The 17,556-nt window shown below is 32.5% G+C and overlaps 1 protein-coding gene across 1 annotated transcript in view; it reads right to left on the bottom strand.

The window, feature by feature from the left end:
- The window catches only part of LOC139493330 (heat shock 70 kDa protein 12B-like), a 144,208-nt gene extending 131,597 nt beyond the window's left edge, over positions 1-12,611 (bottom strand). The window contains exons 1-5 of the mRNA XM_071281648.1: positions 12,529-12,611; positions 9,305-9,590; positions 5,571-5,786; positions 4,366-4,501; positions 2,301-2,825 (exon numbers count right to left, since the gene is read on the bottom strand). Coding sequence (XP_071137749.1) covers positions 2,301-2,825; positions 4,366-4,501; positions 5,571-5,786; positions 9,305-9,589 — 1,162 coding nt within the window. The 5' untranslated portion in view covers position 9,590; positions 12,529-12,611. The remainder of the gene's footprint in view (positions 1-2,300; positions 2,826-4,365; positions 4,502-5,570; positions 5,787-9,304; positions 9,591-12,528) is intronic.
- Positions 12,612-17,556: the final 4,945 nt, after the last annotated feature.

Here is a 17,556-nt window from a genome sequence, read left to right as displayed (position 1 = left end):
ATCAACAGCATTGTCCTGTATAAGTTATAAATACAGTTGAATTCTTTGCTTCGCTGTTTTACGTCATGCCCACTAACAAATTGAAAACTGTACCTATACGCCTTATTTTTAGTCCAGATTTTTAGCATTCGTATTGTTATCTTAGAAAGTCTTACTAATTAAAATACTACAAAAGGTAACAATTTGACAATTTAGTAGTGTCAACCCTGTGGTTATGACCCGTGTATATAGCATATTAATCCTGAAAACAACGTTTGGTGGTGCGCCTGTCAGATGCGGAACGTACAGATAAGGTAATAGGTAACAGGTGAATATACTATTGGTATCGGTAGCGGACTCGACCCGGAACTTCTTAATTATTGGCAATATTAATTACATGGAAAACAAAAGGGCCTGGAGTGGTGTAATTTTTAATCTACACCTTTGTACTATATTAGTTATATATAAAGTTGAATTTTGTGATTCGTCGTTTTTACGTGATGACGGCTAACAAATTGGACCTCGTAATTTTAGTATTATAGATTACTAGTGTATTATATGGATTTTTTTCCTTTTTGGTTGGAAATAAATGCAATATACCGAACACTCCATTATGTTTTACACTTAATTAGACAAAATATTCCGGTTAGAACAGTATATCAAAATGGGGAATTATCAGGTTTTCTCATTTTCTTTCCAATGTTTGTTATAAGTGGCTTATAATATCTCTAACGTTAAATACGTAACAATAAGATTCAGAATGGAAACGTAAAATGTGTCAACGAGACAACAACAAGAACAAAAAACAAAAACAGCCAAATGCCACCAATAGGTCTTCCCAACAGCGAAAAAATAGCACATCCTTATGTTGGCCTCATCTGGCCCATAAACAAAACTGTCTGCTTATCTATCGAAAACGGACGTCACAATTAACTTCGAAACATATAAATGACCCAAAATTAATAAATATACAAGACTAAAAAGGCCAGAGGCTCCTGCGTTGGGACAAGCGCATAACTAATGTGGGGTTAAACAAAGATATAGATGTAGAAAAACACACAGCAATACGCACAGTAAAACTCAGTTTTAAAGAAGTTCGAGTCCGATGTTAAAATAGATAACAGATAACACTAAGCAGAATGACAATGATATTTGAATACAAACGTCATATTTCATCTGACGTATAAATAAGACTCTTTGAAAAAATGTTATTCTATAAATCAATCTAGCATAATGTACAAAATCATATTTTTTATAGTGCAATGTTAAAGTTGTCATGTACGAAAAGTTCCTTTATAGGATTTATTCCAAACGGAAGATATCAATTCCACTGGACGAAATATTAAAGTGAAGGTTCTTAGCGAAATAAAGAGTGTATTACATTTGCAGGAAATTGTGTTTAGACATTGTTTTTTACAAAAATTTCTTGGGTAACATCTGCTAGAAGAAACAAATATATTTTGACATAAATAACACATTCGTGAAACATACTTTTCTCGACTTGATTGAAAAACAAGATCCTGTGACAAAGCTTTGTGTACACGGATTAACAATACTCCGTTCTACTTTCTGTTCTGGTAATTTTAACATCTACATTTCAGCCTTCTAATTCTTGAAGGTGTGTATCATCACGACGAAACCAGATGATACCGAAAGAATGCGTCAGAAAATAAGCTATCTTGCACATACTCCAATAATATACTGTTTGTAATTCTTTTCCTGTCAATAAGGGAGAGGATAAGTTATTTCAGTTTGAAAAAAACCCATTCCGCTTTCAAATTATATAGTCGTAGAGGAAAAAATGAGAACAGACACACGAAAACGTATATATGTGATAACAACAGTTTCTTCGACTTATTCAAATCTAAATGAAGACTTATAGATTTGATTGGTATGTGCATTTTTTGCTTCAACTTCAAGTTCTGTACCACGAAAAATCATCTTCACATTTACAGACCTTTCCAAACTAGTACATGCATGAGGAATATGTACATCAAAGCTTCCCATGATTCTGTTTCCAGGGTCATCGACATAAGTTGGGCTTAATGCATCTGAAGTTACAACTTGAAAGGGCAATCTTGTTTGGTATTGGGTAATTGGATTGTAGTCCTTATTTGATATTTCTGTACCTGTTTCAACTGATTGGTTTTTTCTCACATGGATGTCGAAAATGTCGTCACAATATCCCTCACCATTAATTTCTATGTACTTACGGATAGGATGTTTCCCGTGACGAAATGGAGTAACTATATCAACACCATATGTATAAGGAGACATTCGGAAACGAATTTTCTCTGGACAGTGGCCGAATTCAACAGCACCTTTAATAACAGCTGCGCCAGGCTCATTCGGTTGTAACACTTTCATTGTCGGAAATTTTGACTGAACTTCTTCTTGAAGTACCTTGCTTTCAGCAAATCCCCCAACCAAAAGTATGGTATTTATCTCGTTTTCTCTTAAAGAAAGTAATACATCATGAATATGCCTGCATATATTTGCTGCTGGCTTCTCAAAAAAGCTCTGCACTATTTTGGAATTTAGTCGCAGTTTTCCAGCAACAAGCGTTCCAGGCTCTGCTGACTGACGTAAGATCAACGGAAGTTGCATGTGGTAATTTTTATTTTCGGTATTGACATTTTTCTTTAATAATTCAAAACTTCTTTCCAATTCTATGACGTCATGTTTCGGGAGGGAACCTATACATTCAAATCCAAACAACTCTAACAAATATTCCTGGAAGGCGTCATCAACCTTTATTCCACCCCATGGACCTCCCGATGCCCTGTAGATTTCTTTAAGAGAATTGTCCAAGCGAACTTCATGAACTGTAATATCAACTGTGCCACCTGGAATTGTAGTCATATATTATTATTTGATATCTAGCACCCCGTAACCACCATTGGAGAATTTGTAATATTGGCTGTACTGTCCATTAATAATACATTGCTTCTGATTAATTCTAGAGTGAAGGAGCCAATACTTTTTTTTTAAAGAAATGTACATCCTTTTTCTTTCATGTCTCGCGGAAAGTCGACTCATCGGCAATCATAACACAACTGCTTATCTTGATATTAATAACAAAAATGTGTCCCCAGTACACGGGTGCCCCATCTGCAATATCATTTTCTATGTTTAATGGACCAAAATGGGAGTAATCTCTAATGTGGCATTAAAATTAGAACGATCATATCATAGGGAACATGTGTACTAAGTTTCAGGTTGATTGGACTTCATCAAAAACTACCTCGAACAAAAACATTAACCTGCAGCGGGACAGACGGACGAACGAACGAATGAACGGTCGGACGCACAGACCAGAAAACATTATGCCCATAAATGCGGCATAAAAACTGGTTGCCTGTTCAAAGTTGACCTGAGAAAACCCACACGTTGCGGTCATAATGTCCCCTGTTTTCCAGCTGACTTTAAAAATTATTCACAACCATGTTATTCAGTATATGATTATAATAAATAAATACAGAATCCTATTATGGCATAATTTTACCTGTCATCGAACAACCTATATGGCTTCAAAATATTTGTTAATGCTGATCTATATTTGTTTGGTTGTTGCTATTGCAATTGCTATTGCCGTTGATGTTTTTGTTATTTCTTCTTTACTTTTTATCCTTTACTTCAAACAATTGATAGAGCTTGTTAAACGTAGGGGAAATTTGAATGCAGCAAAATATTTCAGCATAAATCATAAGTTTGAAATTGTCTTTATCAACTGAAAATGTAATATCTATAAAAGTTCTATCATTGAATCCGTTTCCAATTTGTCATTTGTAGCTGCACAATAGTAAAAAGTAAAATCACAAAAAAAACTGAACTCCGATGATTATTCAAAACGGTAAGCATGGTAAGTCCCTAATAAAATAGCAAAATCAAATGTTTAAACACATCAAACGAATGGATAACAACTGACATATGCTGGTGGAGATTTATTTCCCCGAGTGTATCACAGGCCCGGTAGTCAGCACTTTTGTGTTGACTTGAGTTATCATCGATATGTTCATAATTATAAATTAACTGCTCACAAAATTTAGAATTATTGAAATACTAAGGCTTTTCTACCTCAGGAATGGATTACCTTAGCTGTATTCGGCAAAATTTTTAGACAGTTTTGGTCCTCAATGGGTTTTTATTTATTCAAGCGTCACTGATGAGTCTTTTGTAGACGAAACGCGCGTCTGGCGTAAGTGTAAAATTTTAGTCCTGGTATCTATGATGAGTTTATATTCCCGACTCGGTACAGGCCTTTTCTTATGTAGAAAAATTATTCCATAAAATGTCAAAAATTATAAAGACTTCAAATCATGTACTGAAATGTGTAAATTTTGACTGATTTTGCAAAAAAAAACCAAAGAGAATTATTGTACTAACCTCCACAGTCCAACAATAAAAATTTGTCATCAGGTTTCAATGGTGACAGGCCTGATCTACGAGTACCTAACTGACAGTACAACGCAGCGGATTCTGGTTCCAATGCTAATGTCAGTTGGTTTCCCGGTATTCCAGCCTAAAATGTTAAAAACAATGTTGGCTTTTGACTTGGATGTAAATGAACAAAAAAATAATACTCTAGTCAACATTTATTTCAGATTGAATTATGCTGAAGGGTTTATACATTTATATAATTTGTTTATAAATTCTTGTTTCAAATTATATTAAAAAAATGTACTAAATAGTGTCTAAAAATACATTTGCTAGAAAAGTTATTATCAGAGTTGGATAAAAAAAATCATTGAACATTTGCAATTTCAAATATTAAAACATATTGCATACATCAGAATGTGTACATTATTATTCAATATTATGCCTCGTATTTGTAAAATTGTGTACATCTAATCGATATAAACATATATTACAAATATATTTCTATGCTACAAATGGTCGTATCTTTATATTCAAATTTTCAGTAAGTTGGCCTGTATGAAATCCTATGTATATACAGCGCTGCTATACTTGTTATTGAATTTGCAAAATCGTCTGTAATCAATAATAACATATGCAATACCATCTATTCCAGCATTAAGACCAATGCTAATTTGAAATGGAGAAGTTTAATAAAAAAAATACCCGTGTTCCGTTAATATGGTTACCCTATTGAGCATATTTACTAACATACATTAGTAATATATGTTTAAGTAAATGATCAGTGTTCCGGTCCTTGTCAACCAAATCTAGTCACAGCTTGTGCCTTTTCAAGCGGAGTATACGGAATGGTCTTTGCTTATTGTTGAAGGCCGTAGTGTGATCCATATTTATTTACATTCACTTTAATTTTACTCTTGCGGTTAATTGTTTTTATTGACAATTAATTCTACCACGTCTTATGTCATTAATTTTGTCATAACAACCAATTAGTATAATTGGACGGGGACATATTTTTCTAAACACATTTGTTGTGTTTCTCGAGTTTGAAATTATACAGAGAAACTTCCATTTAAATTTTATTGTCTGAAGATAAGAAGTTATAAGTGTGCCTTATTTTGATTTAACGAATACGCTGTTCATATTGCTAACGTATGGCTAGCAAATAAGCAGTTGTTACCGATAAAACATACTTACTCATAGAAATTACATACCTTTTCTGCGCATATACGCATGAACTTTTTCGCAGCCTCATCCCAAATAGCCGGAACTGTTAGGACCCAGTGAATATCAGCGTCACGCATTGGAATACGTTCGTTGAAATGAGTGAACAAATGGTTCTTTAAATATCGTATCCCAGCACTAAACACTTCAATAGCTGGCATTTGCTTACCGGTACAGTCTGGGATCTTTGTTTTTTCGTTTAAATTCTGAAAATGATTACATAAGAAATCGAGGCAGTTGTGATTCCACATTATAGCCATGTGTATTGTGAAATTCGTAAGGGATTACGCGTAACCTTGTTTCTCGCCTGCGATTGCTACTGTTATTTTAAAAGTATAATGTTTGCTTAAACTAGAGGCTCTAAAGAGCCTGTGTCGCTCACCTTGGTCTATGTGCATATTAAACAATGGACACAGATAAATTCATGACACAATTGTGTTTTGGTGATCATGATGTGTTTGTAAATCTTACTTTACTGGACATTCTTATTGCTACAATTATCTCTAATGAACTTGGCTCAGTAATTACAGTGGAAAATATATAATAAAAATTTACAAAATTTTATGAAAATTGTTAAAAAATGACTATAAAGGGCAATAACTCCTTAAGGGGTAAACTGACGATTTTGGTCATGTTGACTTATTTGTAGGTCTAACTTTGCTGAACATTATTGCTGTTTACAGTTTATCTCTATCTATTATAATATTCAAGATAATAACCAAAAACTGCTAAATTTCCTTAAAATTACTAATTCTGGGGCAGCAACCCAACAAAAGGTTGTCTGTTTTGCCTGAAAATTTCAGGGCAGATATATCTTGCCCTGATAAACAATTTAACCCCCGTCAGATTTGTTATAAACGCTTTGATTTCAGAGATATAAGCCAAAATCTACATTTCGCCCCTATGTACTATTTTTAGCCATGGCGGCCATCTTGGTTGGTTGGCAGGGTCACGCCACACATTTTTAAAACTAGATACCCAAATGATGATAGTGGCCAAGTTTGGTTAAATTTTGCCTAGTAGTTTCAGAGGAGAAGATTTTTTAAAAGAATACGAAAATTTAAGAAAAATGGTTAAAAACTGACTTGAAGGGCAATAACTCCTTAAGGGGTAAACTGACGATTTTGGTCATGTTGACTTATTTGTAGATCTTACTTTGCTGAACATTATTGCTGTTTACAGTTTATCTCTATCTATAATATTAATCAAGATAATAAGCAAAAACTGCAAAATTTCTTTAAAATTACTAATTCAGGGGCAGCAACCCAACAACGGGTTGTCCGATTTGTCTGAAAATTTCAGGGCAGATAGATCTTGACCTAATAGATTATTTAACTCCATGTCAGATTGCTCTTAATGCATTGGTTTTAGAGTTATAAGCCAAAATCTACATTTTACCCCTATGTTCTACTTTTAGCCATGGAGGCCATCTTGGTTGGTTGGCAGGGTCACGCCACACATTTTTAAAACTAGATACCCCAATGATTATTGTGGCCAAGTTTGGATTAATTTGGCTCAGTAGCTTCAGAGGAGAAAATGTTTGTAAAAGATTACTAAGATGTACGAAAAATGGTTAAAAATTGACTATAAAGGGCAATAACTCCTAAGTCAACTGACCATTTCGGTCATGTTAACTTATTTGTAAATCTTACTTTGCTGAACATTATTGCTGTTTACAGTTTATCTCTATCTATAATAATATTCAAGATAATAACCAAAAACAGTCAAATTTCCTTAAAATGACCAATTCTGGGGCAGCAACCCAACAACGGGTTGTCCGATTCATCTGAAAATTTCAGGGCAGATACATCTTGTCCTAATAAACAATTTTACTCTGTCAGATTTGCTCTAAATGCAAATTTGGTTTCAGAGATATGAACTTAAATCTACATTTTACCCCTATGTTCTATTTTTAGCCGTGGCAGCCATCTTGGTTAGTTGGCCGGGTCACGCCACACATTTTTTAAACAAAATACCCCAATGATGATTTTGGTCAAGTTTGGTAAAATTTTGCCCAGTAGTTTCAGAGGAGAAGATTTTTGTAAAAGTTAACGACGACGGACGACGACAACGACGGACGCCGGAAGCCAAGTGATGAGAAAAGCTCGATTGACCCTTTGGGACAGGTGAGCTAAAAATGAGTCCATTTATCAGTAAAATGAGAATTCAAACTTTTTTGTCTTAAGATGATATTTCTTGGTCTTGAAGATTAGCTTCTGTGCAACTTTCATAATCATCCATGAATATTAACAAATAGATCATGTTAAAAATCTTTAAACTGTAAATGTCTAAGTTCATCTATCAGAAAAATACAACAAATGACAAAATAAATATTTTCAAAAGTTTACTTCAGTCATTATAGATATCGTAAAATAAGCTTTTTGTCAAATTTTACATATTATATGAAGGTTTGGCAAAGTAATTGATAATGAACAAATTTATAAACAATAGATATAGGAAGATGTGGTGTGAGCGCCAAATAAGACAACTCTCCATCCAAATAACAATTTTAAAAAAATAAACCATTATAGGTCAATGTACGGCCTTCAAAACGGAGCCTTGGCTCACACCGAACAACAAGCTATAAAGGGCCCCAAAATTACTAGTGTAAAACCATTCAAACGGGAAAACCAACGGTCTAATCTATATAAAAAAACGAGAAATGAGAAACATGTATAAATTACATAAACAAACGACAACAACTGTAAATCAGATTCCTGACTTAGGACAGGTGCAAATATTTGCAGCGGGATTAAACGTTTTAATGGATCCACACCTTCTCCTTTTTTCTGAAACAATAGCATAACATCACAACATAGAAAAACACACGGTAAAATATCAATGGGCAGGCTAAACTCAATCAAAAAACGTAAATTAATACACTATGAACAAATAAATTTGATCTGCGATATCTGAATGCAAATGCACAGTTAATAAAATATTAGGAACAAACATTCAAGGCCAAAAAGCAAACAAACAAGTCCAAACAAAGCCATGGCAAGACACCACTGCGAAATATTTAACCCTTCGAAAATACTCACTTTAGAAAAAAAAAACGGTTTTAAAAAATACAGGTAAATCTTGAAGTTTATACAAATGTAGTAAGACGAAGTGAGTGAAAATTAGAATATTCCAAATAATCAAAGCTGGTATATAGACAAGACCCATATAAATATAAATAACAAAAAAGCATTATAAACAGTATCAACAGGTCGAATTAACAAGAAAATACGATTTGAGAGTACTCGCAGTTACTGACAGCTAGTTAAAAGCCAAAAACAATTAATAATAAAAAATCATGAATCAGAGACCAAAATCAACTAAAACACATCCCAGGGATTTAGTATTTTACGTCATGAAAAGTAAGAGAAGACATGACTTGTGCAATGCCAAAAATAAATGTATCGACAGGTAGTATGATAGTGAGGAGCGACTTCTATAGAGATAAAAATTAACGTGTCTGTGTCTCTATACATCCCGCCTCAAAGAAGATACAATTTAGTTATGTTTTAATTTGCTAATGACAACATGACAAAACCCATATGTTTGCCAGCAGTACAAAAAGTACATAAACTAATTACGTTCATCCGTAAAATACGAAAAATGAAAATAAATATTTTCAAACTTTTCTTGAAATTCAGATAGTTTCTGTGTATTAAAATTGAGAATGGAAACGGAAGCTATCTTTATACATATTAATATATTCATTTGTATTTTAGCTTACTTCATTTTTGTACAGTGTAAGCTTAAACCGTTTGAAGAAATACCAGTCTCTGTTCTCCTTAAGCTGTGATAGCCTTGCGTACTCTTCTTCTGCTTCATAACCAAAGGAATGAAAGTCTCTCCCAGGCGTAAACAAAATACTGGTCTGGGTTTTAGGAGCCTGTAATAAACCTTTACTCCAATTATATGTCAACACTTGCTCCTTTTCGCTGATACTAGAGAAGGCATATCCACTGTATGTCGTGCCAAAATCGATGGCAACAACAAACAGTTTACTAGAACTCATCCTAAAGTGTAAAAAAGATCTATTTTATTTCAACAAATACCTGGCATTTTAAGCGATAATTCTAATTAAAAAAATGCAGGCGATAAAATTGATTTTAGTCCGTGTTAGTTTAAGATACAATACAAAGTGGCCAGTTACAACCGCTGCCGGATAGTTTTTCTGCACGAGTAATCTGGTCAAGGTTCGAGGCGACAGCCGAGGACCTTGACCTGACTACAAGTGCAGAAAACTATGCGGAAGGTTGTTTCCGACCTGTGTTTTGTATATGACTTGTAAGACGTTTCAAGAAATAAGTAGTATATTTTGTATTTAGAAATGGTAGCAAAATTAAACATATTTGAAACAAATAGTCATATACAATACAGTTAAAAAGAAAAATTCCACGTCCCTTTCGCCGAGGGTTTTTTCACCAAAAAAGTTTTTTTAATACTTTCACCATTTTTTTTTTTTCGAAATTAGCACTAGTGTATACGGTATTCGAAAAATCAGGAATCTGAACATGATTTTGTCATCTGCTTAACCACATTTCTCCTAGAATTGAGGATCAAATTTTTTTTGGAAAAAAAAACATTACCCCTCTTTTGCATGTTTAGTAGTTAAATGGGCAATCCAATCAGTTAGTGTACTGATATAAATAGTCATTTACTGGAATTGTTTTGAACAAAATATTTATTGATAAAGTAAATATTTTAATCAAAAGACAGAAAATATGTCAGTGAATCGAAAATTTCAAATCTAATTGAAATTTAAAGTGCCCATGAACTCACTGATCGTGCATGGGTGATTCTATTCATAATAAAAGTCCGGTTAAAACTAAAAAGAGTCCGTGTATTATCTAAAATGAGTCCGCGAAACACCCGTTAAAGTCCTGGGGTGGTGTTCTCGAAAGTATCCCAAGATTCGTCGTAAGTCATAGATAAGACCGATTTTAGGATGGACTTAGGATGGACTTAGGACACTCTTAAGTTGCGTCTCGAAGCTATCTCAGACGCATCTTATGTTAGGACGTCCTAAACATATCCTATGTGCGAAATTCTAAATAGTTAAAGTAATTGTTTGATAAAACATTTATTAGAGACGAAACCAATTAATAAAATTGTTTACAAAATTTTGTAATAACATGTATTTGATTAAATGCATGACTTTAAATGTAATTATAAAATAATATTAAATAGGATTTTGATATAAACTGTAATACAATTTGTTTTGAAATGAGAATAATGAATTCGTAGTGTCATCGTATCGTGAAAACACGCAGTTCAACGTTTAAAATCATGCACAATTTCTTTATACGAGTTAATACCCGATGGTGCGTTTCTTTTCACGTTCATCGTCACGTAAAAAAATGAGAAAAAAGCATCACAAAATTAAGATGAAGATATGATGATCTTAAGGCACCTAATTAGGTGTCCTAACGTTAGGACTTAAAATGTGACATATCCTAAGTTAAGAGAGCTTCGAGAACACGACTTAGGACAAAGATTTGTCATAAGATGGTCTTTGGACACGTCCTAATCCTAAGATAGCTTCGGGAACACCACCCCTAATTTTCTATTGATATGCTGGGGGTAAGGTCGTGCAAGAGTATGGTAAGACATAATTTCCTGTCAGCAGATAAAGTTATTACACCATTTTTAAGGTCAAAGTTAAAAGCTTTCCAGGTATAAAGGGATGTTAATTGTGTGTTTGATTATTATGTAATATTTTATACCATTCATTAAATTTAAAACGAGGATGATTGAAGTGCAAAAATTCAGCACACCACTGTGACTGTCACAAACTAGAAACCTTATAAGATGAGGTATTTCTGTCTTTGGTTTTGTTAAACTAATGTTTCATTGACGCATATCCCTTTTTTCATATCATGGCATATGTTGCAAACAATCACACTATGGAAAGATTCATATAGTCTTACAATACCATTAGCTTATTTGTGTATACTAAACTTCGATTCTTATTGTTGACTACTCTTTTTTAAAGATTGTATTAAATTTTATCGCTTAGAGCCAGATAACATTAAAAGAATGAAAGGTAGTAGCATGGTTTTTTTAAGTCCTATAAAATCTAAAACAATGAAAAAAAATGTCCACATCCCGAGCGCCTGCTCGTCAATTATTTAACAGCAAGTCGATTTATGTAAAAGTTTTGGTAAAACTTATAGACAACGAAAACGAGTTAAAACTTAATCAGAACGTTTAAGCGCTGATGATTATATTACAGAATAAAAACGATATCAGAAAATCATCAGAAAATATATTATTTCATTATGTGTACGTACGCACTACAAAACAGGACAGCATACATTTATTATTTTGTAATCTAGTGTATATTGATTATACATGTACCAAGTATATGTTGTAAAACATTTGATGAATAAAGAATTGAAATGTTGTGGGAAAGAATGATTACTCCACAGTTCCTTTTTTTTTTATTTTCATCACTGTTATCTAAAACAAACATTAGAATAAGGTATGATTGCGAAATAAAATTAAGCGTATCGGTGCAATCAGATTGCTGTCAACAATGACCATGATGACAAACCACACAACTATCAGTTAGCTTTTTTAAAAGGTACCCATATGACAAGTATAAAACAATTCAAAATAGAATTACCTATCTCTAAAAAATTTGCGGTTCCATTGTCCTTCTTTTTCTAACGCTCTTAAAAATGGTTCCCAACAATTAATGTAGAAATGGTATGTATACATGTTATATCATTTTTCGTGATTATTCTCTTTTCAAAAATTATTTTTAAATTGAAGTCCCGATGCCTTCCCGATGTCTTAAAATGTTTGAACTCGATTAGAAAGCAGAACAAATTATTAATCATAATAAATGAAACAAAAATAATACTGCAATATTTTATCTTTACATTCAGTAAGTGCAGTTCCTTTTTCTTTTATTATTATTTTCATATTAATATCCAAAATATTCCTTACCTCAGTTGAAACAACTTGAAATCAGTGATTAAGTTGTTGAAGTTTGATATGTAATAGCTTTTACGTTTATCGATTTGTAATTTTTTTTTACTGTGAATTTCCATGATATTTTTAGACATGGAATATATTTTACTATATTTACATTTTATGTTACGCTATCACATTTTCCCGGTATTAGTTAAATACAATGTTATCAAGCCGAATCATAGACTTTAACGCGTATATGACTTGATTATTTTTCGTAACCTTTTAGCTTATGCTATACAATGTAAAATGTGAATATACATTTCAATCTATGTGAGTTGATATAAAAGAAATAGCTAATGAAGTTATTTTTACCTTGATTTCAAAAAAACTGGACCGTACAGTTATATAAGAACCCCTTCCCTGGTAATGAGCTAGATTTGTTACATGAAATACTTACAGTGTAAGGCATCTTTTTAAATTTATATTAGGTGTATTGTCATTAAAATACTATTTTCCTAATGTCGTTAAAAAAAATAACATCAATCTCGTCGTATTTGTTCCCTCAAATTTGCATACATCTTTAGACTCTTTTCGGACACAACCTTTTAACCTAGAAATTTCGGAGTGTATATGAGAATTTGCGAAACATGACAGTCGCTTATGATCCTATCATATTGAAAACAATCTGTGAGCAAATCAAACAGACATAAAAGGTTAAAATGTCAAATAAACTCATCATAGATACCAGGATTAAAATTTTATATATACACCAGACGCGCGTCTCGTCTACTAAACTTAAAAGACTCATCAGAGACGTCCGAATAAAAAAATGTTAAAAAGGCAGAATAAAGTACGAAGTTGAAGAGCATTGAAGACCGCAAATTCCTTAAAGTTTTGCCAAAAACAGCTAAGGTAATCTATTCCTGATTTAGAAGAGCCTTAGTATTTCAAACATTCAAAGTTTTGTTAACAGTTTATTTATAATTATGAACATATCAACGATAACTCAAGCCAACACAGAAGTGCTGACTACTGGGCTTGTGATACCCTCAATTCTGAAGTGTTGACTACTAGACTGATATCATCGGGGAAATAAATCTCCATCAGCAGTGGTATCGACCTAGTGGTTGTGAATAAACACATTATATATACCAGGGTTAAAATTAGAGTTCTTCAGAAAACATTGTGATATACTCTTAATCACAATAAAACTAATAATTATTTCAACATATAAAAACAAAATGACACAGTCTCGTAAATGCGTGATAAACTAACTGAATTTCTAATTATGCTCTAATAAATCTTCAGAGTTTTCCAAAAACGAAATGACTATGAATATACCTCATATGACAGAAATAAAGGGAGGTAGACGATATCAAAGGGAAATTCAAACGCATGTTAATGAGAAACTTATAACTCTAACGTTTTAATGTGTTCGCTCTTACATGAAACAATAGTGTAACATCACAACATAAAAAGACACACTATTAAATATCAATTGAAATGGCTTAACTCAAGCAAAATACATTTAAACACATGACAATTGAACATACACTGAAAAAAACAATTTGATTTTTGATACAATTAAAATAAAAATTCAATAGAATGAAGGGTGAAAAAATAATGGCAACAGAAGTATACAAATGTGAAATATTAAATATTTAAAGAAAGTAAATAATAACCTTGAATGTTCCATTTGTTCCTTCTCATAATGTCCATGTTTCTCACTCTCAGTTTTTAGTGGAGTTCGTGTTGTTTCTTAACTATTATTTATAACTGTTGATATAAATGTCCTTTGGTTTTGTGAGTCTTTGTTTACTCCTTGGTTTTGATTGTTATTGTCTTTCTCAAATAGATCATTATGCGTGTGTCTTTGTTGTTATTGTTAAGATTTCAAAAAAAAGTTATCTGTGTATTACTGGTAAATAAGAATATCAAGGAAAACACTTTTTCTAAGCCCTTTCTTGGATACAAACATTAGGTTTCAAATTGATGTTGTACTTTAAGTAACCTTATCACAAACGAATACATCACGTCCTGGTGTTTTTAGTTTGTTACCTCGATTTTGTTTTTTGTCCATGGATTATGAGTTTTGAACAGCGGTATACTACTGTTGCCTTTATTTAAAACAACCTGTCAATACTTATATTTTCGGCATTACAGAGTCGAAGGTAAGGATTCTGACAGACTTTTTTATGAGTATTCAATCGTTGGTTTTTAATACCACTTTTACCACTTTTTGTTTTCTGAAGGCGGTCAGTTTTATCTTGATGGAGGAATCAAGAAAAGCCAGAGGGAACCAACTTCCTTCAAAACATTATCTATCTTAGTCAATTTTGATCGTTCAGAGTTCGAGTTCATAATCTCAGTGTTGAATGTCTAGTGAATACTGTAGATGACGAGGTAATCACGTCAGCACACTAAATTCGTCGAATGTGCACAAATTGAAATTTTAGAGGATAAAAAAATGTATTCATTAGTTGAAACTTGCTTTGAACTCTCATGTAGTAACTTCGGTCACTCTAACATATCGTCTCCATGTTAGTTGTTATACTGTGAATTCATTATTAGTTGTGGAACATCAATTTTTGTGTACTGGGCACTTATTTATTAACGGTGTGATCTCCGTTACTGAAACCACGAAATCGAATATACACTGAAATACATTGTTCCATACTAAACATGCTTAAGGAAAATTTTTACCAACGAAAATGTACGAATCCACAGTATATGTTTTGTGGTGATCTGATAGATCAAACACTCACTAACTGATTTTACAGTCATGCATGTGTTGTTCAACCGCTGTCCAAGGTAAGGGTGTCGCTCACTGACATATTTAACTTAAACACATCCGTAAATATGTGCCCGTCGGATCCTTAATTAAGTGGTTATTTTGTGTGTTACAATGAACTATTGGGTGTATTTGTTTCACGCTGTTAGTTTTTTAATAGTGTCATATTTGTGTCTAGGCTTTAAGAACTACTATACGGTTTGTATTCTTGTGTTGGTGTAAAGTGTAAAATGATTGTTCATCCCCCTTTTGATTAATTTTAACTAAAGAAAAATAAATATTCCATCAGATATTGATGGTTTTAACATCCTCTGGTAAATTTTGCAGGTAAGAGAGCAACCATTTAACTTCAAAAATTGGGGGTGGGGTATGTTATTTTTTTGTCCAGGTAAAAAAAAATCAACGCTATTGATCTAATTATTCTATTCAATTGTTACACTGAAAGGTATTTGGAAAATCTGCATTAAGAATTATCCCCCCTCTGCTGGAACAGAATATTTGTTTCATCAAATTTGAGAATCAGAATATATTTTTAGGGAAAAAATACACTCCCCCCACTGAAGTTAAATAGTCGTTCCCAAAGTAATACTATTTTGGAAATAACACGATGTTTTAACTGTGTAGAAAATATTCTATAAACATAAAATCTAGTACCGAAAATTTCAAATTTCTATATAACATAAAGTGTTATGGTTGTTCCTATAAAGAAAACATGACACCTGGAAACATTAAGTTGAAAAATGCCTGTCAACCTAAACATGCAAAATGCATTCGAACAAGATAATATACTGTTACAATCTGATTTGATCTGGTGAAAGTAAAACTTTTATCTTTTGGACTTCATCCCTTTATGAAAGTTTCATTTTGTCACGTTTCCTGTCGAATTTTATTTAGGGTAAATAAAAGATGCAAGATATGACGTAAAAGTCAAATAGCAAATTAAAATACCATATTCCAATGAAAATTTAAAACCGAAAGTCCCTAAACAAATGGCAAAATTAAAAGCTTAAACACTTCAAATGAATGGAAAACAACGGAAGGACACACAAACCTAAATTATATCAGGGCACTGTCAACAAGTGTTACTAAATGAATGTAAAAAAGTTAAATCCAGTCATAGAAATTCAGTATGTTGCAAGTCTTATTTTCCCCAATTTTTACTAAACATGCCTTATCGACATGAATCGCTATTTGTATATATGGAGTATGTCTCATCATCATATTAGAATAGTTCATGTATTTGTTAAATGTGCAGAAAGTTTTCATAATTTCAGATATTCCTTACCTTGATTTTGCCAAACCTCTCCTAGCTAAAAAAAAATATCGAACTGTACTTCTACTTTCGCTTTTTTAAGTAATCAATTTCAGGAAAGAACATATATATATTTTTAGAATATAGGAATATGTCAAACTAAATTTATCAAATATTCGTTGTAAAACTATATTAATATATATATGATATATACACACACTGTGTAAGGGTTCCGCCTCAGTCTGTATATTTATTAGATAATGTAGACAGGTTCGAAACTTAGTAATATGAAACTTCAAATTTGAAGATAAATAGTTGAACATGTTTTATACTCTTGAATGGGTAGATTGCTCTAAAAGAAGTGAACGTGATTGTTTTTTCTTTATATCCTTTATACATGTATTATCAAACTCTTCATAAATTTTCCGATTTTCAATTTTTGACTTCTCAGTCATTTATAATTCGCTGATATTTTAAATTATGCAGTGACCTTACAAAGAGACCTCTCATTTTTAAACTTCGGCCACCGCATAGCGCAAGTGAGAGAAAGCTAATACAAATGCTCTTTAATGCAAATTGAGTAACAGATTCTAAAAAAACAATTTTACTACAGCAAATCAAAGAATAGTTGTTTTAACAAGTGGAAACACATGGTAAAATAAAAAAAAAATGTCATGGTTCTTTTAATTCACTTATCTGTCACGCTTTTCATGTGTTCTGTTGTTGATGTTTATCAATGTCGCGATCCAGTAAACTACGGCAAAAATAATGTATTCGGCAACGAAAATGTAAGTAAAAGTGCTAACAGATCTTGAGAAGCAATGAAATTTTAGTTCCAGTGGATATTGTAGGGAGAGGATTTTCTATTTCCAAACTTTGCCACACTAACCATGATAGTAGTATGTAGGTAAGTATACAGTTTATAATTAGTCAACGTATTTATTCTCCAAATAAATTGTCAAACAAAAATAGTCTAATTGACATACCATACCTTTTACTTTTACAAGGTAAGGATGAA

This window comes from Mytilus edulis, chromosome 10 (assembly GCF_963676685.1).
Source record: "Mytilus edulis chromosome 10, xbMytEdul2.2, whole genome shotgun sequence".
Taxonomy (NCBI): domain Eukaryota; kingdom Metazoa; phylum Mollusca; class Bivalvia; order Mytilida; family Mytilidae; genus Mytilus; species Mytilus edulis.
The sequence above is the reverse complement of the archived record's forward strand: the minus strand, read 5'-3'. Positions and strand labels throughout refer to the sequence as shown.